This window comes from Pyrgilauda ruficollis, unplaced genomic scaffold (genome assembly GCF_017590135.1).
Source record: "Pyrgilauda ruficollis isolate IOZ18807 unplaced genomic scaffold, ASM1759013v1 scaffold33, whole genome shotgun sequence".
NCBI lineage: Eukaryota > Metazoa > Chordata > Aves > Passeriformes > Passeridae > Pyrgilauda > Pyrgilauda ruficollis.
The window spans coordinates 4651601-4677833 of NW_024524711.1; the positions used below are offsets into that span (position 1 = coordinate 4651601).

The 26233-nt window shown below is 40.3% G+C and overlaps 1 protein-coding gene across 1 annotated transcript in view; it reads left to right on the forward strand.

Moving 5' to 3' along the window:
* RELN (reelin) overlaps window positions 1-26233 on the forward strand; it is a 276870-nt gene that overhangs the window by 207097 nt on the left and 43540 nt on the right. The window contains exons 26-38 of the mRNA XM_041474646.1: window positions 2356-2527; window positions 2900-3100; window positions 5211-5446; window positions 8068-8225; window positions 9122-9329; window positions 14695-14771; window positions 16253-16411; window positions 18337-18525; window positions 18788-19061; window positions 20367-20507; window positions 20600-20777; window positions 22173-22257; window positions 25040-25222. Of these exons, the coding sequence (XP_041330580.1) occupies window positions 2356-2527; window positions 2900-3100; window positions 5211-5446; window positions 8068-8225; window positions 9122-9329; window positions 14695-14771; window positions 16253-16411; window positions 18337-18525; window positions 18788-19061; window positions 20367-20507; window positions 20600-20777; window positions 22173-22257; window positions 25040-25222 (2261 nt within the window). The remainder of the gene's footprint in view (window positions 1-2355; window positions 2528-2899; window positions 3101-5210; window positions 5447-8067; window positions 8226-9121; window positions 9330-14694; window positions 14772-16252; window positions 16412-18336; window positions 18526-18787; window positions 19062-20366; window positions 20508-20599; window positions 20778-22172; window positions 22258-25039; window positions 25223-26233) is intronic.

The following is a 26233-nucleotide window of genomic DNA, read 5'->3' on the forward strand; positions in this document are numbered from 1 at the left end:
TGCCCAAAAGAGGTGCAGAAATATTCCATTTCTTCTAACTCTGATTTCAGATCTAATGAACATGTATTAATGTTATATGAAGCAAAAGCTCCTTTAAATAAATATTTAAGGAGGAGAAGAAATCATGTTCGGCCATTCAAATTCGTTGTCAGATACCTTGTTGATGAAAATTTAAATTGTATTTGTCTGCATAGGTGTTAATGTGATTTCTATTACCTGTAGTCCATGTCTTTTAACATGGTCTAATAATTTTATCTTCTCATTTTGTCATTTTGCATTGCAATGAGCAATGCTTTCAGAAGGACTTCTGTAATTTGGCTGACTGTTCTTTTCTAGAGATGGTCTAGGCTCTTGGAAGTATAAAACTGTTGAATCTGGAATAGAATAGAATAGAATAGAATAGAATAGAATAGAATATTTCAGGTAGAAGGGGCCTACAACTGTGCTCAGTGTTACTCCACCCTAGTTGCAGAATCAACATATCAACATTTCCATTTGTTAAATTTTATCCCATGAATCAATCCCAATGCTCCAATCTGTCAAGATTCCTCTGCAAGACCTCTTGACCCTCAAGACAGTCAATAGCACCTCCCAGTTAGTATCATCAGCAAAAGGGTGTGTTCAACTCCTGCATCCATATTACTGGTAAATACCTGGAACAGAACTGCCCTAGGGCTGAACCTGAGGAACACTGCTGGTCACCAGTCACCAGGCAGGTGTGACCCCATTCATTACAACCCTTTGAATTCTGCCCTTCACCCAGCATCATCCCGCAGGTGGACAAGTTGTCCATAAAGATGATGAGAGGTACAGTACCAAAAGCCTTACTAAAATCCAAACTACAGCTACCCCCTTCCCCTCATTTACTAGGTGAGTGCTTTGGTCTCTACTTGGTCAAAATCACTCCAACAAAGAAGCTAAATAATGAAAACTTTGATACTGAACTATCCAACATGTTTCTAGACAAAACATTTTCCCTTCTGATCAATGGAGAGTGATGGTCTTTACTGAACGTAGCTATGTAGATTTATTTTTCTCTTGTTTCAAATGTAGTTCAAACCTCATTTTTCAATTCCTATTCTCCAACAGTAAATCTAGGAATTCTCTGGAAAAGAACTGAAAAAGAATTCCTTTCTTCTTTCTTCACCTAACTGGCAAGTGAAGCAGAGTGCAAAAAACCATGTGATATAAAGAAAGAGTTTCTATAAATGCATATATATAAGCTATCTGAAATAGGACTGGACAAGTAACTAATTCTTATACTTTTTGACATATGTATGATTAGGCTTGAAACTTGAACTTTTATTTAACATCATTTTTGTAAGGTGTTTTTTTAAGTTGAACATAGAGTAAATTAAGCAGACCTGGAGTTCTTTTACAAAGATCTGTATAAGAGGCCTGTAATATTTTTACCCAAAAAAAACTGCTACATAATCTACTGCATTGTAGCAGAATGATGCTTTTGTCTACAAATAGGACCAATCAGCAAAAGAGAATGAGAAATTAATTTTTCTAGCATTTTTTTTCTATCTAACTAATACTTCCTGGCATCAGAAAAACATTACGATCCATGCTGAACATGGATCAGCTGAACAGTTTAATTCAAAGCTAGAGAGCTTAAATCAATTCCTTATTGTGTTTGGCAATACAGTAATAGAGCACAAAAAACATACATTTTCTTTAAAAGTTTACATTCTCCACAGACAAGAAGAACAAAGGAGGCTTCTTGATATGCAGTGCATAAATAGGTATCTAGATGTAGGAAAAATAAAATAACAGCATAATAGAATCATTAAAGTTGGAAAAGGCCTCCAAGGTCATGGAATCCAACCTTTGACCCAACATCACCATATCAACTAAATTACAGCACTACATGCCATATCCAGGGATTTTTTTTAACTATTCCAGGGATGGTGACTCCCCCAGCTCCCTGGGCAGCCCAATAAGCCCCAATGCCTGTCTACCTTTTCAGTGGAGAAATTCTGCCTGTTGTCCAACCTGAACCTGCTCTGGCAGAGTTTGAGGCAGTGTTCTCATGTCCCTGGTTGCCTGGGAGAAGAGGCTGATTCCACCATCTTACTACAACCTCCTTCCAGGTAGTTGTGGAGAGCAATGAGGTCTCTGCTGGGCCACCTTTCCTCCAGACTAAACAACCCAAACTTCCTCAGCTGCACCTCATATGAGTTACTCTCTTAGACCCTTCCCCAGCTTTGCTGCCCTTCTCTGAACACGCAAATTACCTAGGACTTGTACACATAAGATAGATACTGGCTTTTCTGCCACTTTTCCCTGTTGAGGGGCATATTTCTCTACAAACTGTGCTCTCTGAAGTTCTGCTTGATTTGTGTTCCTCAGGTTTGTCTATCTGGAGCTGCCAGCTGCAGCCAAGACCCCTTGCACCAGGTTTCGCTGGTGGCAGCCGGTGTTCTCAGGGGAAGGGTACGACCAGTGGGCCATCGACGACATCATCATTTTGTCAGAGAAGCAGAAGCACATCATTCCTGTTGTTAATCCCACTTTGCCACAGGTAATAAGCAAGAGCCAGCTGTGGGCATCCCCAGGAAATAGGAACTATCCTGTTAGGAGGCTTGTTTGAACATAGCTTTCTTTGAAAATCCTGGGTGTATTTAAAGAGACAGCTGTAGTGCTTGCAGCCGCATCTCTGTGTGGGAATAACCTGGGTCTTTTCACAAAATCATCAGGCTCTTAAGCTTTGTGACAGGGGATGTGATGATGTATCTCTGCAAAAAGTCAACACTGACATTTTGGCAATTAAAATTTTTTTGAAAACTACAGAAAATAAAAATTGTGAAATTTGAAAGTTCATCATTTTGGGAATTATTCTGAAGTCACAGTGCGAGGGGAAAATACCTCTGGCTTTTCTTTTCATTTCTAACAGAACTTTTATGAAAAGCCAGCATTTGATTACCCTATGAACCAGATGAGTGTGTGGTTAATGCTGGCCAACGAAGGGATGACCAAAAATGAAAGTTTCTGCTCTGCGACCCCCTCTGCCATGCTGTTCGGTAAATCGGACGGAGACCGGTTTGCAGTGACTCGAGATTTAACTCTGAAGCCTGGATATGTCCTGCAGTTCAAGGTATTCCTTAAACATAAATCTGTGTGGAATATCAGTAAAATTGCCCTTAGCCAATACTTGCAAGGTGCCACTGGGGCCACAGTTCAAACAAAGGTGATAAATTAGACAATTGTGTAAAAAGACGTGAAGAGCACAAGTATGAACCTATACAGAATAAAATGCCATCCTGCTTTCTAGAAGAATAGCCAAAACCTTGGTGCTTGAAAGCATTTTTACCCCTCTGGAGAAGTTTTAAAGGTTTTTGTTCTTCAGCACATTTCAGAAGTGGGTTGAAGTGACTGTCATTACATTCAAGTCAGTACTAGGGAATGCTACTGCACTGTCAAGTGAAAAAGGATATACCCTGTCTGGGGCTCTATGAGTACAAAAGCTCCAAAGTGGTTTGGGTACATTTTTTGTATTTTAAACTATTTAAAGACTTACAAGCTGCTCTGTACTCCAGTGTGTGTTTTTCATATAATTTACTTTTATTGTGTCAATGAATATAGGCTCCAATTAGCATTTTCTTCTTTAAAGAGCTCACAAAAATTTCAGTGGTCTGACAATACATCAGAATATGGGCTCCAAAGAAAGTGTATTTGCTTTGACAAGCTCTTGTTTCTGAACCCTAATCAAAATTTTATTGAGTTTATAATGAAATCCCATTGGTGAATTCTGGAAGTTGGTTGCAATGCAATTTTAATGAGCTCCCCACAAATACATGGTCCTTACATAATTGGTGGATACAGACACTGAATAATTTACAAGTGGAATTATTAAAAAGATCAGATGTTTACAGGCAGCTTTTCAATATAATTCCCACAGTTCTATAAATAGGAAAGTTAGTTAGAAATACTGGGATTTGTAAAATAATCTAATTTCAACCAAAAGATATGCTAATAAGATGCTCTACGAACTGAGGGATTTCAGTACAATTTTCTTGTGAGTATTACATGCAGTTTTATACTTTAAACTGTTCAAAACCCAAGGATATCTCATTATATAAATACCATTTAGCCAGGAAAAGATGCTATTTGCCTCTTCATGACCTTCCTGCACTTCAGTGACTAAGTGTCCATTCTCTAGGTTTGATGATCAACAGCAATTAAGAAATTGTCTGGGTTAAAAAAAATTTCAATACTTAAAAATGTTTCGTACACCTTCCATCACTGAAGCACTTGACAATGTAACATAGCTATACAAAACATAAGAATGTGTCACAGAACAGTGAGTCCTTCTTTATCAAGTCTATTATTTAAAGACTGAATTTATACTTTTTTGGAAAGCTTTTCAGCCTGCACATAAATGTGTTAGTCCTATTTGCATGCTTTCATGAGTGTGTGAAATTTCCATTTTAAATAGCAGACTGGAATAATTTTGCATTGATAAGCTCAAAGACAGTAATTTGTTAGAATTATTTCATTTTACATGAATGATTTTGTTTTACATTTTGCCTTCTACAACTCAAGTAGAATTTCTGCAATAAACTAAGGAAAACTAATATTTTTCTGATAGCTTGAAGAATGAAACTGAAACTTCAAATCAGCAGTTGATTTTGGCCTTGGCTGAATTCTCATTTCACATTTTAATATGCATTTTTTTCTTCTTAATCCAAATGTTACTCTATTCTGGGGGCCCAAACTTCAGTGCCAACTCTGAGACACCATTTCTGCAAGGCCAGTGACAAGGCTGTGGTTAGGGCTAACCTGGGAGTCAGGCTGATCCTCTGGGCACACGGGCCTGCAGATGGGATGGATCCCAGAGGATACAGCTTTTCCACTCCTGGGCATGCAGGATGGATCCCAGAGGATACAGCTCTTTCCACTCCTGGGTATGCAGGTCCCTGCACAGAGTTTGCTGTTTGGGGCTTGCTATGCACAGGGACACTTGCAAAGTTCTTTGTACCTTTCTGTGTGCTGAACTCAGCAACCTTAATGAAGGAATAGTGGGAATTTTTACCGAGAATTGTCATATTTCCATGTAAGAAGCAGACTCCAAGCCAGCAGGGTTCAGAGCCAGTGCTCAGAGCATTAAACCTCCCAGCACAAAAAGCCAAAGGTGGTTGGCAGCCAATAATGACCAACAACAGGGCATTTCTCCGTGTCATCTCTGACTCTCTGCTTCTTTGCAGCTGAACATTGGTTGCAGCAGCCAGTACAGCAGCTCTGCCCCCGTCCTGCTGCAGTACTCGCACGATGCTGGGCTCTTCTGGTCGCTGGTGAAGGAGGGCTGCTACCCCGCCTCCCCGGGCACCAGGGGCTGCGAGGGCAGCTCCCGGGAGCTCAGCGAGCCCTCCGTCTACCACACGGGAGACTTTGAGGACTGGACCAGAGTTACTATTGTTATCCCCAGGTCGCTTGCAGCCAGGTACGGCGCATTGTAAACCGGTGATGCCAGGGGGACCCGGGGATTAGCTGATTTAGCTGCTTCTAGAATGGTGCATTAGGAAAAAGTTGCAAAGCTGTGACTAAAAGCAGCACTAAAATATGGCAGATCTGGGGAAAATATAGTATGCTGCCCAAAGCAGTGAGAATTTTCCATTTTAAAGGTGTCAGGTTGGTCTATAATAAATTATTAAATTAAAAAGCAGTGAGGAACCCAGCACTTTAATTTGACACCAATCCCTTCATTGTCTTTATCCATGTCCGCTAGGTCAGAGGCACCAGCAAGAGAGTAATAAGTCACATGAATTAAATAAGCCATTTGAACAGGATTAATTTTAGTTACCACTGGGCAAAGAAACCTTAGCAAGGTATTTGAGCTGATGCATAATGTGCTGTCTCAGTGAAGGCAGCCGGGACAGCCAGAGGCAAAGGAAGGAAGAATGGTAGTTGTGCACATCTGCAGGCACAACCTCATCACCAGATTAATACAAGTGAGAAAACATCAGATGGTGGAAGACACAAGTAAGCCTTGAAATCAGGAGGGTTATCTCAGTCTTACCTGGATTTGGATGAAGTTCCTCACTGCCCTTACTCTCTGTCTTACTCCATCAGTACAACAGCCCGATGTGATTTGTTGGATGCACCAAGCACTGCCAGCACAACCACCAGGCCCCTGGCCATGTCCCCTGTCCCCCTGCCCTCCCAGCAGCTTCTCTAGTGCTGCCTCTGGGTTTCTGACCCATCCTCCTCCCTCATCCTCAATCCCATTTGAGTGTGTGGCATATTTTGTAGCAGGGGAGCTGGTGCCTCTGCTGCAAGGACTTGAAATAGCAGTGTGTACCATAATGAGTTTGTCTTTTCTTCAGTAATTAGCCAATAAAAGCAGGTGCCAAGTTGCACAGATCTGACACCAGCTGATTTGATTTACCCAAAACAAGCAGGGCAGAATCAATAGCAGCAATCTGTTTGGCATTATGTGCAGTAATGTGATCAGGAATAAGAAGCTCATGCTAATACATTAAAAATGTAAGTATTGTGGCTGCAATGAGTGTCTTGGCATGTTGAGACCTGAGTTTGTTGTGGGCCACTTAGGAAATCATGGTTCATGGGTTAACCAGAGAGCATCCCATTTCATTATTTGCTACCAAGCATGAACATGTACCTACCAAATTCCAGTGCACAGCAAAAAAGAAAAAGCAATATGTTTATTATTTTTTAGGCAGAGTCGCAAGGAGGATATTAGTTAATCCATTATATTGGCAATGAGACTGTAAATTTGTTCCCCCCTCTGGAGCTCCTGTAAAATGATCAGCTAAAAGTTAAAGACTGGAAATTAATAACCAAAACATTTTTTCTTCAACAAGTTTCCTATGCAGTGAGTCAGAGTTGTGAGAAGAGTGGGAGCTTCTGACAAAGTTTATTAAAAGAGCCTTCTCACTGAGTCATGAGGTCAAGAAAGGACCCCACTGCTTTCTAAACTCCTTCTCAGAGCCCAGGTGCAGCTGGATCCAATCTTAGCCCTAGACTTTGTCAGTGGTTTATGTCTAAAGAATTATACAGGTGTAACTGAACATTTACACAAGGTTGTCCTTCAGGATTAAGGATGGCAAACTAGATATATTTATATAAACATGTTAATTTATGATTTATTATGGTAACAATTAGACAATAAGATCTTAATCAGACTTATTTACTATGCAGTATTGGAGCCATAGCAACTATTATAATATAGTGCTCTACAAAGCAACATTGAAGCAACTGTATCAAAGCAACTGTATTAAAGCTAGCAAAAATTATTATTTAATAGAGATTGTTGTTACTCTCCCATACAATGACTGTGAGCAAATATCTTGCTCAGCCTCAAAGATTAATCTTTAGAGGCTTTCCCACTCAAGGGAGGAATCTGCAGCCACTCTAAGAAAGGGTATGTCAGAAAAGTCTGCCATTAAAGTTTGGAACTAGGCTTTTAGAGTAAGAACTGATGGACTGTCAATCATATGTCTTTGGGCCAGCTGTGTCAGCTCAGCAGCCTTAGAGTAATTAGTGATATTGTTTGTTCCTTCATCCGTGTTTTACCAGGTCTACCACATCTCCATCTCACTGTCAGGATGTAACTTTGGGATTGATGAGTCAGACTGGTTGTTTCTGTTTAGAAAGTGGCTTTTTTTCTTGTACCCAAATAACTTAAAGGATTTTTACTCAAAAGTGCACAATCCCATAATAAACTCTGCATCGCTGCCATCACTGAGTTCCTTTCAAAAATACTCTAAGAAATGAAGTTTAGGGATTTTGATATGTAATTAGCACTTCAGGTTGGACTGAGTAGTAAAAAGCATCTTCCAAGTCACATTAATCATTCACTGTTGTTGATGAAACCATGTATTTGTTCTTTGCCTCACACTGATGGATATGGGCCAGAGAAACAGAGGAAGTCAAAATGAAGCCAAAAAATCTGAAAGAAATATCCTTAAGCAATGTAGCATGACAGAAATCCAAGCATCCTATTTGCAAACGGCTAATTTGGGAAAAGGTCCTTTTCATCTTAAGGAAGGAGCAGTAGCCACTGAAGCCAGGAGCAGCAATGCTGTTGTTTGTTCTCTGCAGTAAGACCCGATTCCGCTGGATCCAGGAGAGCAGCTCCCACAAGAGCGTGCCTCCCTTCGGCTTGGATGGCGTCTACATCTCCGAGCCGTGCCCCAGCTACTGCAGCGGCCACGGCGACTGCGTCTCGGGGGTCTGCTTCTGTGACCTGGGCTACACAGGTAACACAGCCCTCTCCAGCGGGGTTACACTAAGCACTGGCAGAGTTAAACCTGTGAACCTGACATCTTGTTTTTCCTCTCCAATATTTCGGGAAAATATACGATGACATATATTGCATGGGCTGCCAAGAGGAATCTTTCTTGTTTTGTTAAATTAAATTCGGCACAGGCAAAGCGGAGCAGCTGAAGGCAGCGGACACCGTTGATGTTTCTGGCAACCACAATCTTTGAATATCACCATCTGTATGAATGGGAAGGGACTAGCAATAAGAGAGAAAACAAAATAAAATATTATAAACTGAAAAGTCTGCTTAAAAGCCTTTGGATCATCTTCAAAAGAATTGTTGCCATTTTTGAGTCCCCTGGCCATCAGATGGCATGGGACCAGGAGGGAACATATGTTCTGACAGGCCCTTCTGTGGAAAATTCTGCTCACTTGTGGTTTTAGGGGCTTCTATGCTGAAATAGGAAAAAACCCAAAATGCAAACCCTGTGAAAAAAAAATGATTGACACAACTGGTTGCACACTGCAGTCTTTTCAACCCTCAACCAACAAAGCATTAAGCTAACATCTTTTGTTCCATTTGTTTAAAATTAAATAGGATAATATTTTTCTGTTTGCAAAAAATGCCTTATCAACATAAAGCTTGGCTATTTTTCACCTAGTGAAATAAGCCATCTTAGAGTTTAGAGAAGAGAGCTTATTCTTCTTACAGACATTTGTAAAGTGGGCTTAAAAAGGTACAATCCAGTCATCAGGGCATTTTCTTAGAAAAGCCTGGTGTTTTGTCACAGATGGATGCAACAGAACTGTGTGCCAATGTACTGTATCTGACCCTTACTCTGTCCAAAACAGTTTCACCAAAGCATCTCCCTCTTTTTTTTTTTTCTTGAAGCATCACATGGAACCTGTGTGTCCAATGTGCCTAATCACAGTGAGATGTTCGACAGGTTCGAGAGGAAGCTAAGCCCTCTCTGGTACAAGATAACAGGAGGTCAGGTTGGGACAGGCTGTGGTGTGCTCAGCGATGGAAAATCTCTGTATTTCAATGGACCTGGCAAAAGGGAAGCTAGGACTGTTCCCCTGGACACCACAAATATCAGGTCAGTGCTCAGTGCTGCTTCTCAAAATTGCTTGTGTATTCATGTTCTCTGTTCTGCCCTGTTGCAAGTGTGGATATGAGAAGGTGGGAAATGGTTTTTTTTATGGTAGTCATAACCTGTACAAGAACTCTGAAAGATAGAAAAATACTTTTTTGTTCATTCTGGTGTACTACTTCCCTGTTTGAAAGAGAATACTTAGGTTAGGGACAGTGGAATAACAGCTTAAAATAAAATATTAACTCACTATCTTTCTGAGAAGATAATTTGCATTGTATTCTAAGGCAGAAGGTATGGTCTTGAGAATGCACAAAACCTAAGACTCTGCCCATAGCCGGGAGAAAAGCTCCTTTTCCTCTGACTGTGTTGAATTGCAGGCATGAGGATGGCACAGCGAGGAACTGTTGTTAGCTTGCCAGATGTTGTGAATTACTCCACTTGTCAGAAGTGCAAAGGAATGGAATGTGAATTGTTTCTGCGTAGCCAAGAGGCTAACAAGCCTTCACCTCTCTCCCTGCTGGTGCTGAATCCTGCTACATTGGTAGCAATTATCCTCTTCTCTCAAATTGCCTAGCTGATTAATGTAATTAGGATGAACAAAGGGCTGTTAATTCTAACCACTATTTAGCTTGGAGTTTGCTGCAGCTTTGTCCAGTCTCATGAGAGATTAGGCACCTGAAACCTTGAGCACTCTACAATTTTGGCAGTTAGCTTAATAAAAGATATTTATCCTGTCAAATACTGCTCTGAGATTAATAATGCCACGATTTGCTCCATAATTGAATTTGTGGGATCACTCAGCAAAGACTTGCCAGAGGTCACTGTGATCACTCTCCAGCTCAGGCAAGCAGGGCTCTGTAGGACAGTGTGGGGACTGCTGGTTTGGGGAAGTCCTCAGCTGCTCCCTGGTACTGCACAGCACTGCACCAGCCACCTTTCTTCTGTCCCCTGCATGTCTGACAAATGCATGTCATGGTTATATAATTATGTAAATTAGTTATCAATTAAACTAATTAATTGTTTGACAAATATGCTTTGTACAAGTACATGTTTGTCCTGGAACTCTGGGAAGATGTGAGCACTTCCATTTCACTGACTTCAAATCCTGTGTTACTCATCCTGGGAAGCAATATAATGGAAGTACTCTAGACTACTTCCTCAAGAAGTCTGCATTCAAAAGAGTATTTTTGAGTTATTCCTTCTTTCGTGAAGAAATATTTTTTAAAGCAAAGTATTCCCTTTAATTTTACAATTAATTTGAAACCACTTTTAATGCCAGATATTCATATTTATAGCTTTCCATTTTTGCAAAGATTGAACCATTTTAAAAGCCAAAAGACATTTTAAAATTCTGAGCAATGCTCTTTCTTGATGTTTTTAATGTACACTGCTTCTGTTTTGCACAAGAATATGGTTATCTTGTGTCTTAATTCTGCTTCAAAAACATAAATGGCGAGAGAAACACTTGGTAAGAGCAGCTACGATCTCTCTTCTGACCACGTACTCACGGTATGAGCTGTTCTCCTGCTGGAACTGATTGTTATGTCAAAAAAATCACCATTTTATATTTTTTTGTGAGCAACACAGTGAGCAGGTTAACTCCCTTGAACGATTCAAGCTGGAAGCCACACCCTGGGCTGTTTGCTAGACAGAGCATAGTGGTCATCTCAAACACAAATGGGACTAACATGGATCTGTTGCTTTCTTCAGTCTGTGTCAAAGGTAGTAGCCACCTGACGCTGCTTGGCCAGAACATGGACTTTTTAGACTAGAGCCATTACCCCAGGCTGCTTTTGTGTTCAGAGGAGAGAATAGCTGCTTCAAAAGGGCAACACAACTCCTCCTAAAAGAGCAGCTAGCAGAGGCCAGAGCTTTGTCTTCTGCAAACACGTATTTCTTTCTTTCATTAGCTGTAAGACAGCCTGTGTTGGCTGTGTATAACTTAGACATTCAGCTTCAGACACCTTGCTCTGAACAGATGCATCCCACTTAAAGGTTTTGAGGCCATCTGCAACATTAACTCTGTCTTTTTTTTCTAGAAGCAAAGATACACAGTTTGTGAGAGTGTGAAGGGTTAACTGAAAGGCCCATACACTAAAAAGAAAATAATTCCTCAGCCTAGAAATCTTTTTTCATTATTGAAGCTAAAATTAATGTCACTTGAAAGGGAGATTAAAGGGAAGTACTTTTCCCATTTCGGTATTATTTTTTGCATTTGGTAATGCCTTGCATAAAATTCAGTTATCTTATTAGGCATCATCTTAGCCCTGCACAGTTATCTTTTATTTTTGCAAGGGTTTTTTGATTGGGGGGCTTTGGTGACTGAGTAAACAGCAGGAAAACATGCCTTGAAAGACATACTGTTAGATATGTGGATTGAGACTTGTGAATAGGAAGGCAGAAACTCCTGCAGTAGATTTTTAAGCTGCTTATTTTTCAGGTTAATAGTGTTTTCCCAGACCATTTAAGATCTTGTTTTGTAAATCATGCATGGAAGAACCTGATAGAAAAATTGAACAATATTGCAGTACACTAAATTTTTATTTTCATTCTAAATTCCTGCAGATCTACCTATGTATGTTTCATATCATCAGCTGCAGCTTTTTGAATGTGGAGTGTAAATTTTATGTAAGGAATACATGGACTTTGGTTTTTTTCTTTTTTTTTTTTTTTTTTTAAGCACAAAGACCCTTTTCCCTTTCACCCTTCTCTCCCCAGCACAGCATGGTCCATGGGGTTGAGATTTGCCAGCCTGAGGTGTGTGGTGCTGCTCAGGGGGGCAGCCCAACAGGGCACCACCACAGCCAGGTATCACACTAAAAGCATTTCAAACTAAAGCTTGTGCCTGGGAGCCAATGGCCATTAAAAAACTACTCAAATTTTAGTATATACAATAAGTGGTATCATAACTTCTTAGCTTTGTTGGGCCTATTGCCTCCTTATTCCTTCATATGATTGACTACACCCTTTTTTTGCAGATATTAGGAGAATGTCACATAGCACTAAGAGAGCTGTGTCAAAGTTCATTTCACCCAGACCATTTCTTTTTTTATCCTACACTTCAGAAACACTCTGGAGTCTCTCCATTCCTTCCCTATTGCATGGCCCAGCACACCAAGGGTACAATTTCACTGGCAGAATTTCCACCCTTCTGACTGACATTGTGATACATGGATGCATTTTGGTTGCTGATGAGCTGCTGCCTCCCATTTTGATGGCCTGTCCCTTATGACACCTTTAACTACCTGTTTGGTGGGAGCATTTGCACACAGTGCCTGCCTGGCATCTAGATAAAAGCCATGGAATATATATGCATTTTTTCCAAGTGGTGACATCTGGCTTGTTAGCTGACTTGGCTCCCATCTGCTTTACAGACTCCATTGGTAATGATTGTGCAACCGTCCCAGGGAGCTGTTCTGGGTCAGACACTTAGAGATCAGATGGGCTGATTCACCTTCTGCAGAAAGGGGTTTTTTGTTCTTTGGTTTTGCTTTTTAATGATCTTCACATTTGGCAAGAATGGAAGAATTTGTCAGAGGACTGTAAATCTATTCACCTCTGATGCTTCTGTCTAGAGTTTTGTTGCCTGAATACTGTCTCCATCAGCAGAGCTGCAGCAAACAGATAGAATTTACCTGGCTAAATGGTGTGGTACTGTGAGCCTGACTGTCTAGAGCTGTCTGTGGGGTTATCTTAGCAAAGAGATTGATGAGGATATTCTGCCTTGTCCTGGACCCTATGGCTATACTAAACATCTCAGACAGTAGACACAGATTTTGATAACAGAACTGGAATGCAGCTGGATTTAGAATCTGGATTTAGAGGAGGATTATGATATTGTGCACATAACAGTGGCTGAGGGAAATTGGAGTCCTGTCTGCATTTTACTGGCTCTGGCTGTAGTGATGTGGCTTGTCTGTGGTTTTACCAAAATTACTACAAATTAGGACAAAATCCTCTAAAGCAAAAAGAGTTATCCTTGTGGAGAATTATTTGAGTGGCAAAAAATGCACCTCAAAATTTATGTTTTAAATAAAGATTTTATCTATGTCAATAGAATTAATGAGGCCTGATTTTCTATCATCCTAATTTAAAACTTGGCCAGGAAGCAAGGAGGAGAATAGCATTGCCAATTTTCAGCTTGCAAAATCCCATCGTGGGGTTGAGTCCAGTTTCTCTGCTCTGCTCAGGAGCTGGTTTTGGTGTGCAATGGAAACAACCTGTGAAGTATGTGTAGATTAGGGGCTGATGGCATTCTGAGTCATCTCAGTGCTCCTTACCTTAGTTATGACCTAGTAAGAGTCAGATGAATGCCTGAGACATGCAGTGAAATCTGAGGAGTGAGCAGCAGGGCATTAATTGAAATTAATTGTTGTTATATAGCACGTTAGTATGTATCTAGGAGAAAATATAAACTACTGTAAAACCACAGAGTCACAATAATTAACACAAGCTCGGCAGGGATACCATGGAATTACTGCAGATTGGGGAAAAAAACCTTAACAATATTTTGGAGCACAAGGATGGAATAATATTTAATTCAAATATTGCTAAACAGGGATGTTCCAGACTAATCCAGAGTTCTGTCAATAAAACCAGCAATCCTGTCTCAAGGAGTTTTGTGGTATTACAAGGGCTGCAGAAAGTAGTTTTGGGAAAAATTGAAGACACGGAAATGTGTTCATGCAGAGACTGAGATGCAACGGTTGCCATGGTTTACAGTAGAAAGGAATAAGAGAAATTAGGGAAGGGATAAAAGCACTGACTACAGGGCAGGTTGCAAGAAAAGCAGCTCAGGAACATTTTTCTTCACCACTTCATGGTGTGAAAACAAGAGAATATTCAATGAAATCATAATGTATAGGTTCAAAATCAAAGGGTTTACTTCACAATATGTTCAGTGAGCTCACTACACTAAAAACTGTTTATATCAAGAATTTAAGGATCTAAATAGGATTAGTGATTAAGGAGGATGTAATAATTTTATTACCACTCTAATGCTGTATTTTAATGCTTCACCTACTTTCTGGTTTCAAAAGGCCAAGGTAAGATCTGATGTAAGGAACAGCTTAGCCTGCTATGGAGATTTTGCAAGTTCTGCATGAGATGGAACTGCTAACTTCTGACACTCACTCAGAAGCACATTTATTATACTCCAGGTTAATAAATCACATCACTTTCTTCTGTCTTGGTTCTTTCAGTATTTACCATGGCCATGTTTGGTTTCTCTGGGAATATTGCCTTATCAACAAGCCTGAAATAGGGACCTAACTGAAAATGCCATTAGCTAAGAGATGCAAATTATCCTGACTGATCTTGTGCTATCAGAAGTTGATTACACTTCTTTTTTATCCTGTGTTTTTAAAAGGCTAGTTCAATTTTATGTACAGCTTGGAAGCAAGAGTGTTGGTAGCTCCTGCAACAGACCAAGAGCCAGGAATGAAGGTAAAGCCCCTTTTCTTTATTATAAGTCTTTTACATTTTGCATCTTCTGCAGTGTTCTTGCCTTTTGCTGCCTTTACAAAATCAAGAAGATTTTTTTTTAACATAAATCAATTACCTCCTCAGTTTTCATAAATGTTGGACAAAGCTATTTACTTTTGGTGGACTTTTCTAGTTATAATTAGTTACGCCAAACCTAATGGTGATCCATCTTTAGGAGTAACTGTGGGAGCTGTGATGGTCTAAGAAAGACAGCATTTACAAAGCAGGATGTAATAGCTTGTATTAAACTATTTGATAGTGTTGGAAAACAGGTAAATTTACGACTCCACAGGACTTTTCATAAGGTATGAAATAAAATGAATGAAATTCAAGTTCAGGATAAAGTGGGCAAACTCCATTTCTGACCTGAAGAAGAATTGTGTACCTGAGCACTTGTTCATCTTCTCAAGTACACCAGTGGGTCTAATAAAAAATGCCTTTCAAAACAAGCTTATGCATGATTTACCCAAAACACAAGATTATAAAGTTGCAGCTGAAAATTTATTTAGTCTGAATAAATTAATCTCTCCTAGATGTCTCCTCTCTTATTTGATCCACATGCTTAAAGTTACTGTTGTGGAGGACTGATACTTGTGTTTGGGAAGAATCAGCATTCTGGGAGCAGATTCCCATGTAAAGTGGTCTGGTTGCATGAAGTCAGACCACTGACATGAGAGATGAGAAAATTTAATTTTCCTCTCAGTATAAAGCATTTAACATCAGTGAATTTTTTCCTGATATTTGGCATTTACATTGACTCACTCACTGAGGAAAGCTGTCATCTTGCAGCACAGATTACATAAGGGTTTGATTCTCCACTCATTTGCAACAATATAGAACACAAAAAAAAAAAAAAATCTGTTATCCTTGAACATATACCAATATAAAAGAATTTAAGAGAAGAAATATACACAGGTGCTTCTTTCTTGTAGTATCCCTTTTGATGAGCTCTGCTGGGCTTCTGTTGTGTCCTAGTGTTTGCCATACTGTGTGCATGATACAAAGACTATCTTAAATTTTCTAAATATTATGATAATTAATTTCCAAGGATGCTGTGAGCTTGCATACATTGCAGGATGATTGTAATCCCAGCTATCAGAATCATAACTTAATTTTTCACACAAACTGCAAGGATACCCAACATGAAATAAACACTGTGTAAAAGAAAATCACATTATTCCTATCATTTCTGTGCTATGATCATTAGTTTCTGTGAGGGTGTAAAAGATTTGGTCCTTCCAGTTTGGTGAAAACAGTCAAGATGGCATGTGGCAGCTGGTGACCCAGGTCACCTTTGCAGTAGGACTTTGTGCACAAAAAGCTCCTGGACGAGGAGCTGCACGTGTCACATGCGCTGGTGACACGTTCCAGAGCACAGCGTGACCTGCCCCCTCTTTGCTCTGCACAGTCTCACTAACTGCTCTTCCGCATTTTAAACACAGGACTCGTTGTTCAGTACACGAATGACAATGGCATCACCTGGAGTTTGCTGCGCGAGCTGGACTTCATGTCGTACCTGGAGCCGCAGGTCGTGTCCATCGACTTACCCCGCGAGGCCAAGACCCCTGCCACCGCTTTCCGCTGGTGGCAGCCACAACACGGTAAGCAAGGCCATCCTGAAAATTATCAAACAGCTTTACACAACCCACATGTCAGTGCTACTCAGAATGGACATGTTGGGCAGAGACCTCAGCTTGTGAAAAACACAGTATTTTGAAGAGTTGGATGTTGTAAGAGCATATTTGGGCTTTCCTGAGTCACACTAAGGCCACGATTTTCTTTTATAGCACCAAACTGATGAGTGGGCTTAAGAGTAAAATTGTTTAAGAGCCAAGTTTAAACTAAAGATGCTAAGATAACAGGAGGGAGGGGGAGGAAAAAATTACGTTAAAAAAATAAAAGCCTTAATAAAATTAAAGTTTTTAGCTGAGTATAGAGTGACCTGGGATGCCAGATGGCCTACACTCTTTGTCTCATTTTTGGAAGTGTAGGCATACCTTGGCCTACCTGGTGGCTCCCATCTCACTATTTTAATATCTCCACAGTCCAGGACAGGACCCCCTCCTCCCACCATTTCTAGTGTCCCAGAGCCCAAGTCCCCTGCCCTACAAAACCACTCAGCCACTTCCCACATCCTCAGCTGAAAGTTAAACCCTGGTTCTGACTGATTCCTACAGCCACTGTGAGAGCTCCCACCTCACACGGAAGCACATTACCACTACTAAAAGGATCCTAATTAAGTCTTAGCTTTGCACAAGGCAGCAGCTCCTGGATCTGCAGGACATATAAGGCAATATTCAGAAATATAGCTAAGTACATGTCAACGGCAATTCCTTGGGGAGCAAAGCATGTAGCTTGCAGGTAATTATGGTATGCAGCTTCTTAGACATCATTTATCATTTTGATGGCTGATTTTATTCATACATTTTCTTGTATGTGCTGGACTTAATTGTCCTCACTAGGTAAGACAATAGACAAGACAAGAGAGATGTGATTTAGTTAAGAAGACAGTTCCTTTGATTAAAAGTGCTGAGCAATGACTGGTGCACCACAGACCATCATTCTGTGATGATCATTTGCATTGGTGAGTGGTGCAATGTCCAACCTAATGCTCCCTATACTTGCCTTGGTGGCACATGGGTGGCATCTGTCCCTGCTGAGGGTCATCACTCTTAAGAACACTGATGGCAGCCCTGTGGCTCCCATTATAAGCAAGGTTTTATGACTGGAAGCTGAAATATCACCTTCCACACCAGTGCCTGCAGGTGACAAGCACTTCTGGTCAGAGATGTTAGTTCCTTCATGGACTATCCTCTGTCTGCCATTCCTCAGTGCAGAGTGGCCCTACCAGCCATGAACCATGTTCCTCTTGGTGGCAAGGCAAAAGTCCTGGCACATTGCTGCAAGCTCACAATTTATTGTAAAGGCTTTCCTTCCTCTCCTGTGAGGGCAGCAATTGTGCAGTAAGAGGTTCTTTTCAGCATGCCAGTAGAAAGGTGAATTGAAATGAAGGCCAAAGAAATGGGCTGGAGATGATGAAAGTGAAATGCCTGTAGGCTGGAGAGCAAGAGGAGAGATTTCCAGGAAGGAGAACAGCACTTCTCTAAATATTATCTATATGCAGAGCCTTCAGCATGTTCCTTCATATTCTATTCACTTTCATACAAAAGCTATTTTGGGAACTAGACAGAGGCCTTTCCAATTTAGCTGTGGGGAATAGCAGGAAGGTTGTGACCCATAAAATGAAATTCCCCAATCTAGGGGCTCAGGGAGTATCTCATCCAAACAGAGGGAGAGCATATGATGGCAAAGGCACTGAAGCTAAAGAAATGAAGAGGGAAATACCTGTGTTTATCTGTAATAGAAACATGCTCTAGTGTCCAGGTGCATCCTTGAGAAATGTTTTAGTCTTGTTCAACAGCACTCAGTTGGTGTGATTGAGCACTGCTCACTGAGTGAACACAGCATATGGGCACAAAAACAACTTACAGGGACTCCACTAACCTGTCTGTTCTGGTTTTTGTAGGGAAGCATTCAGCTCAGTGGGCTTTGGATGATGTGCTCATAGGGATGAATGACAGCTCTCAGACCGGCTTCCAGGATAAATTTGATGGAACTGTGGATTTACAAGCAAGCTGGTACAGAATACAAGGAGGTCAAGTAGACATTGACTGCCTGTCTATGGATACAGCTCTGATGTTCAGTGAAAACATTGGTATGTGTCATCAAACATTACTATATTTTGTATGAGTCTATTTTAATAGACTAAATAATATTAAGATCAAGTTTTACAGGATGGGAGAACAAATCCAGGTATTTAGTAACCTGTAGGGAAGAGAAGGCTGGAAAAAGGTGAAGAATGGTAACAAATTTGAATGACAGTATTGAAAGCATGTGCTGAAGGTACACTTTGTTGTTATTGTTGTAATTGTTTTTATTGTTGTATTTGTATTTGTTGTTTGTCTCTCTTTGCTTAGGAAAACCTCGTTACGCTGAGACTTGGGACTTCCACGTTTCAGCCTCCACATTCTTGCAGTTTGAGCTGAGCATGGGCTGCAGCAAGCCATACAGCAATTCCCACAGCGTTCACCTGCAGTATTCCCTGAACAACGGGAGGGACTGGCACCTGGTGACAGAGGAGTGTGTCCCCCCAACCATCGGCTGTCAGCAGTACACCGAGAGCTCCATCTACACCTCAGAAAGATTCCAAAACTGGAAGAGAGTTACTGTCTACCTCCCACCCTCAACCAAGTGAGCGCTGCTCTTCTGGCTATTTAGCATGACAAAGATTTTGCTGGTCTAATTAGAACAAACATCCTCCAGCTTGGGAATGTTCTGCATGTCTTTTAAATTTTTAAATGTGTGTTGTCACGCCACCAGAATTTTAAATTTCCTTTCAAAATATTTCATCAGCTATAAAGTGAAGTGTAGGGACTTAAGGAAGTTACAACATTGATGAATGAATCCTTAGGTCTTGCCTACAATTTCTGACAGTAAGAAAAAGAATGCTAAACCAGCTTTTCTAACATTTATGCAATAAGAAGCAAGAATAAATACCCTGATCCATCCTTTCCTACATTCGTGTTTTCTGTTATTGCACATTAAGTTGTCACCCAACATTCAGGCATGTTAGTCACAGCATTCAGCAAGTCAGAACATGTCACTGGATGTGCCACCTTCACCCTTTTGACCAGGAAGAGAGTTCTGCCGAGCTCCTCAGGATATCACAGGGCTGTAAATGGATGTGGCAGATGTGCTGGCATCCATCTCTCTAAGCAAAGCCATGCTCTAGTTTAGGAACGACAGGTAATCATGACACTGCTTACCACTGTTCTGAGCAGTTTTGTAACTCTTCAGAGCACCCTCTGTACACATTACCTCTGTACGTTTCATCACCCAGAAAATACAGTGGTAAAAATGGACACACAGCAAATTAACTGGGTCTGGAGTTCACACCTTGGTTTCCAATTCCACAGCTCACTCCAGAGTACCATACATCATCTTCCAAAGAATTTTTTTTCTCCAAAGTACTTTCTTCATTTGAGGATAACAAGGCAGTGACAGCAGTGTGTATGCATGTGCATATTTGTATATATATATATTCATATATTCATTCACATATATATATATATGTATGAACATATATAACCATTGTTTTCCTCTTAACACATAGGGGAAATGAACTTTCATAACTCCTTACTTTACTGATGCAATTTTATTGTTTCCATTCTGCTAGCAACACATGGAGCTGTCAAATGCAAGTGGAACTGCTAATTTCTTCTCAACCACTTTGTTGATCAGCAAGTGTCTCAGCAATGTTCTTTCCTGATTATCACTTTGGGCACCTTTCTTTAGAATATGCTGGAATTTTGCCTAAAAGAGTAACCTGGGAAATGTAAACTTCCAGTTTCCACTAGAATATGAATCTTTTCAAAACAAGTGGGCCATGCTTATTAATCCGCTTTTCTTCAGACGTCTTTGGGATTTTCTTCACTATTCAGCCCTTTGTGGATGAGAATTTTGAATCCTGAAATACATTTCCGTTGTTTTTAACAGCTCTCCCAGAACACGGTTCAGATGGATTCAGTACAACTATGCCTCTGGAGTGGATTCTTGGGCTATTGATAATGTGGTCCTGGCTACAGGATGCCCCTGGATGTGCTCAGGGCACGGCATCTGTGATTCAGGCCATTGCATGTGAGTAGAAAACTGCTTAAGCTGCTCCATAGAATGGATGTGCTTTATCCAGGCCAGATGGATAATACCTTTTCTTCCCAATGTGTTGCTAGGTGTGACAGAGGGTTTGGAGGTCCTTACTGTGTCCCTGTCCTTCCTCTGCCATCTGTCCTGAAGGATGATTTCAATGGTAACTTGCATCCAGACCTTTGGCCTGAAGTCTACGGTGCTGAGAGGGGAAACCTGAATGGTGACACCATCAAGTCTGGAACAGCTCTCATTTTCAAAGGGGTCAGAGATTACTCACATTGAAAAAAAATTAATGAAAACCAGTGGAGTCAAAAATTTTCTCTTGTTAGGCCCATATGTTTATATTGAAGTCTTTTGGCTAGAATTTGACATTTTCATTTTTCTTGTCTTTTCCTACTCTAAACATGCACCATGTTTTCCACAGTTTTTTGTTGTTGTTGTTGTTTTTTTTTATGAACAAATGGGTTTCATCTCTTGATTGTGTATTATTTATTTTTGTGGTATAAACTCCTCCTTGACCACCAGAGGAAAAGAATGAAACTCTACACTGAGATTCTTGAGGTGAACTATTTGGAAATATGGTACACATTACAATTATCTTGAAGTGTTCTGATTGGATTTTTAGTATTTTGAATGATACAAATTAGTCAGGGCTGTAGTCTGTGTAATCATTGTTTATGTAGTTTGCATTCATTTTACTCAATTCTGTCATTTTGATGTCTTCTAGTTCTTTAAAGACTTATTTTTGTTGACTGCATGTTTCAAAAGGCCAAGAAATATATTTTCCAAATTTTTCTTAACAAAATGAATAATAACTTTTGTTCACAAGCACACGAATTCTCAGCTCACACAAGTCTTCATTTGACACTGTGAACTCAGGTGCCCCCCAAAAAGAGAAGTTAAATAATGTTTGGTCTATAAATTAATTCTTTGAAGTATTTATTTGCAAAAGCTGAACTCCAGTTCAACCTCTTTAGATTATTTAAATCCCAAATCACAACACGTGAATTGTCTAAAATTTGCATTGCTTGTTCCTGCAGATTGTTCCCCTGGGGGAATGGGTCTGAGATAGAGGTGGTTTTTGTCAGATCTCTGGTTTTTGCCAGAACAGGGACTGGCTCTGGCCCCAGGATCCACACAACAGTGAGCTCATCAGTCAAACTGGACAGGGCCTCAGGATCCCTGTGAGGTTTCCTGCGTACTCCCTTTCCTTACAGGTCAACAGGTTGCCCCAGAAGAGGATATTTGTACAAAATATATTTTGAGATATAGAAAAGAACTCCTAGAGAGGACTGTCCCTGCCTGGGAATGAGGGTGCTTGGCAGCTGTACAGTTTGCACAAAAAATGAGTGCAGTAGCCTGGACTCAGTGTCTGAGTCAGTGCTTGCAGATCCAGTCACACCCCAGGGTTCAGAGCACGAACTGAATGAGCTGTAACTGTGCCTGTACCTGACCATGTAGTTGTACTTCTGTCATATCCTGCCTCACTTTACCAAGGCTGTCACTGTCCCCATTTTCTCCCTGGGAAAAGGAGTGGAACAGAGAGCTTCCCCTCTTGCTGTCACCAGCAGGCAGAAGCAGACAACAGCCAAGCAACAATAGGCTGCAGAACACACTCAATAATGAGAACTGACATTGTATATTCTGTGTTTGCAGGAAGGACTGAGAATGCTTGTGTCAAGAGATCTAGACTGCACTAATACAGTGTACATCCAGTTTTCATTTAAATTTATTGCCAAAGGTAAGATCACCGTTGACTTACTTCTCCAGCTTTATTAGTACATAGGAGCAACACAGAAAAGAATGCAGATTGATATTTTCAACTTCAGTGTATGGTAGTGATCAGTAGTTTATGGTGGATTATATGGGAGCTTGTTTGAAATTTTGCATCAGCCCTACCTTGCTCCCAGTCTACATGGCTGTCTGTGCATTTCCTAAGGTAAAAGTGGACTGTAGCATCACCAAAAATAGCACAGCTAGTAAAGTCTTTGGGCAGAAAATAAACAAAAGAGCTCAAGGTTTTGTAGAGAGTTCCCATAACATTGGGAAAAATAATTTGTTCAATTTTTTAATGTAATAAAATTGTGCCTACAGTAAATTACTTAAGGACTAAAAATCAACTACAGTATTTTTCATTTTCTAGCTTCAGTCCACTGCATTAAAATCTCTTACCATGTGACTACCTTGCAGGTATCTTAGAGATAACTGAAAGTCCATAATTCTATTTAATTGATATGAAGAACAGTCAGACTTTGCAAGATAAGTTTTACACGTTGTTGTAAATAACCTGTGACAGTTCCTCCAGTACAAGGACTTTTAAGCCAATGATTCAGTCTTACTCTGCTCCAAGGCCCTGCCATCCTTGGCTTTAAAAAATAATTATGTCCAAGTCTGGAGTGACATGATGGAGAGCCACTAAACTGCTTGAAGGTTTGAGCCACTCCCATGCAATTTCAGAAGCTTTCCCCAAATTTTCTGATAGAATTGGAACTTCTAGGCTGAGCTCTGAATGTCGAAAAACTCCTCTCACTCTGGTGTAAGGAAGATGTCCATAGTTTCTGTGGTAAGCTCAGTGCTCTGAGACTGGACCCTAACTGACTCAATGTTTACCAACAGCTTGAAAATAGTTTGGAACCCCCTCTTTCTTCCTAAATAAGTATCTTAGCCAAATCTGTGTATGGTGCATGAGTGAAAATATAACTCTTTGTGAATTATTATTGATTTTCTTTAATGGGTGTTTAATAATATATATTGGGTTATTTATTATTTATTACTTAGTACTTTATCAAAAAGACAGAAAACTGTAACAGCCAAAAACATAACATGCCACAAAATGATAACATGCCAAATATTTCATGTTTATAAGCAAAGTCTTTATGAAGACTTATTTTACAAAATTATGCCTTGGTAATATTTCTTCATATAATCATTGAAAAAAATGATAAAAAATAAAGTGAGTAAAAATATTGCTCTGAAGGCAGGAGTAGCCAAAGGCTCAAGCCTGGATTTTGACACTTGACCCACAAGGAGTAAGACCATGAAACCCCAGGAGAAATTGCTCCTTATTGAATCTGTATTACTTATTAGCCCTGCTGCTGGATGCAGGACTTAGTCCCAACAAGCTCCCTAATGCTGAATACAAATTGCTATAGCTGGGCATATCTCTCACCTGTGAGTGTTAAAAGCAGTGTGTTGTTCACTGTTAATTGCCACAGATAAGCTGAAATCAGCTCCTGACTGCAAACAGCTCTTCCCTGCTCTGCTCCACAGCCGGTGGTTGAATACTTAGCACTGGAGCAGAGGGGAGCAGGAGCGTGTGCACCAGGCTCTGCTTTCAGCAAATGGGGTTAATTAAATATGGAAAACATGGGAAAAGCTTACACAGTAACAGACAGTGAGTCAGGGATGAAGAAGCTGTCCCTTAGTCCTTTCCTTCTGCTCGTTCCTGACTGAGTTTTTGGGGACATGCTATCACTGTTGCACACCATGAAGGGAGCAGAGTGTAAATTTGTCTGAGACCTCAGTTCAGACATGCCATCACCTGAACACTGGTATTCCTGGACAGCAAGTTAGGCACAGGCCAAATACAGGCTGGGGGCTGAGCTTGTGTACAGTAACCAGCATCAAAATGAGTGCTGGGCTCTAATTAGCATGTGTTAATAACTGAGGCTGTAAAGAGCTTTTGTTTTTTACTCTTTAAAGCTCTAAGTAAAAAAAAATAGGAGGAGCTGGTAGTTAGAAAATGCAAATTTTACTGTCAGTTCCACTGACTTTTAAGCCCAGTTTAAAGCACAGAATATTGCTTTGTTGTTGTTAAAACATGCTAATAAATATCCTCAGTGCTCTCCATCAATTATGTTATTTCTGGGCATGAATATCCTCATCCCAGTGTCTGCAGTGAGAGCCATAGACTCATAAATTTATGAGGATAGGGACTGTGTCTATCTGTGGGTGCTAGAGATGGTGATGATAATGTCTTGTAGCTGGACAAAACACACAAATAAAATACATATTTGTAAAAATACAAATACTGTATTGCTGGAATATGGTTGTAGTAAAAGGAGCTGGTGTGTTCTAATCTCAAAAAGTATAACTGAGGTAGCGTCTTATCTAAGTAATTAACTATAAGTGTATGTATAATGAACAGTGATGTAAATTTAGGCCGTATTTCATTTGCATTTTGCAGACAAACAAGCAAGGGAAAGCACAGAAAGTCGTATGTAAACAATGTGTATATAACATCTCAATAGCTTAAGCTGTTAAGGGAAGCCCATAATTTGTAGTGGGTGTCAGAGCAACATAATTTCATTTATACTTGCTTGAACTTACTGGATTTCATAACAAGCAAGGGAAAGCACAGAAAGTCATATGTAAACAATGTGTATATAACATCACAATAGCTTAAGCTGTTGTTAAGGGAAGCCCATACTTTGTAGTGGGTGTCAGAGCAACATAATTTCATTTATACTTGCTTGAACTTACTGGATTTCAATGAACATAAATCCATGTCCTTTATGCTCCAGGCACCCCTGAGAGGTCTCATTCCATCCTGCTGCAATATTCTGTCAATGGTGGCATCACTTGGCACCTGATAGATGAGTTTTACTTCACCCAGACTACAGACGTGCTCTTCATCAACGTTCCTCTGCCCTACGCAGCCCAAAGCAACGCAACGCGCTTCAGGCTCTGGCAGCCTTACAACAATGGTGAGGAAGAGGCACAGCCCTGGGAGGCCAGGTCCATGCTTGCACAGCTCAGCATCTCCAAGAGAGTGCATTTTTTCAACTGAACAATTAGAGAGACTCTTAAATCATGGGGGTTTTGTGTTTGAACTCCTTCAATTAGAATTACTGCAGGATTATGTGTACTGTTCTTAAAAAGTGGTTGAATGCTTTAAAGTGAAGTACCTTCACCTGATATCCCTGGACTGTGTGCAGAAAGGCATCAGCTTTGGCTCTGGAGGGAGTGGGAGATCAAGAAACACCAATAAAGTTAACTTCACTCAGGTTCTTCTCATTATTTTTAATGGGCATGATTCTCACTTACACTGAGGCCCCATTAGGATGCTGCAATTATACAAAAGTGTCCCAAGTGTAAATGGGAACTGGGTCTACCTTACTCAGAATTAACTAGGCATTAAAAACCCATTTAGAAAGAGTATGTAGTGAGCAGTTAATCTTTTGATTAAATTGTAAAAGACTGGAAAACCACAAGAGGAACACAGCACATTCCTCCTGATTACAGGAGATGTGCCAGCTGAAGGAAGCTCTTCTCTGCTCTTAGTTACTCTGAGCACAGTTCCAAGCAGAAACTGACATTAACAGCTCTAAAGAATTCCAGCAATCATTTAGACATGCTGATTCAGCAACAAGTGATTCCATGTAGGCAAATTTCTAGCACATGCCTTACAAAAAAAAGCAACTTCAAATCTGGTCCTGACAGTCCTGTTTCAGTTCATTCTTCTGACGTGTCCTGCCTAAAACAATTATCTAATTTTTTTTCTGATGAACTCAAACACTTTTAGATAAATGAAAATATGTTACACAGAAGATCTGTCAATTTAATCCTTCCTCTTCAGTTTGAGAATACCAATTTTCTGACGTATATGAATACATAATCCATTGGAGAGAAGGAGTTTCAGAGTTTCCTTCTCTATGGAAGAGCTCCTCCCAGGCAGACACAAGCTGCTGAGTACAAGGATGTAGAATGAAATTGCA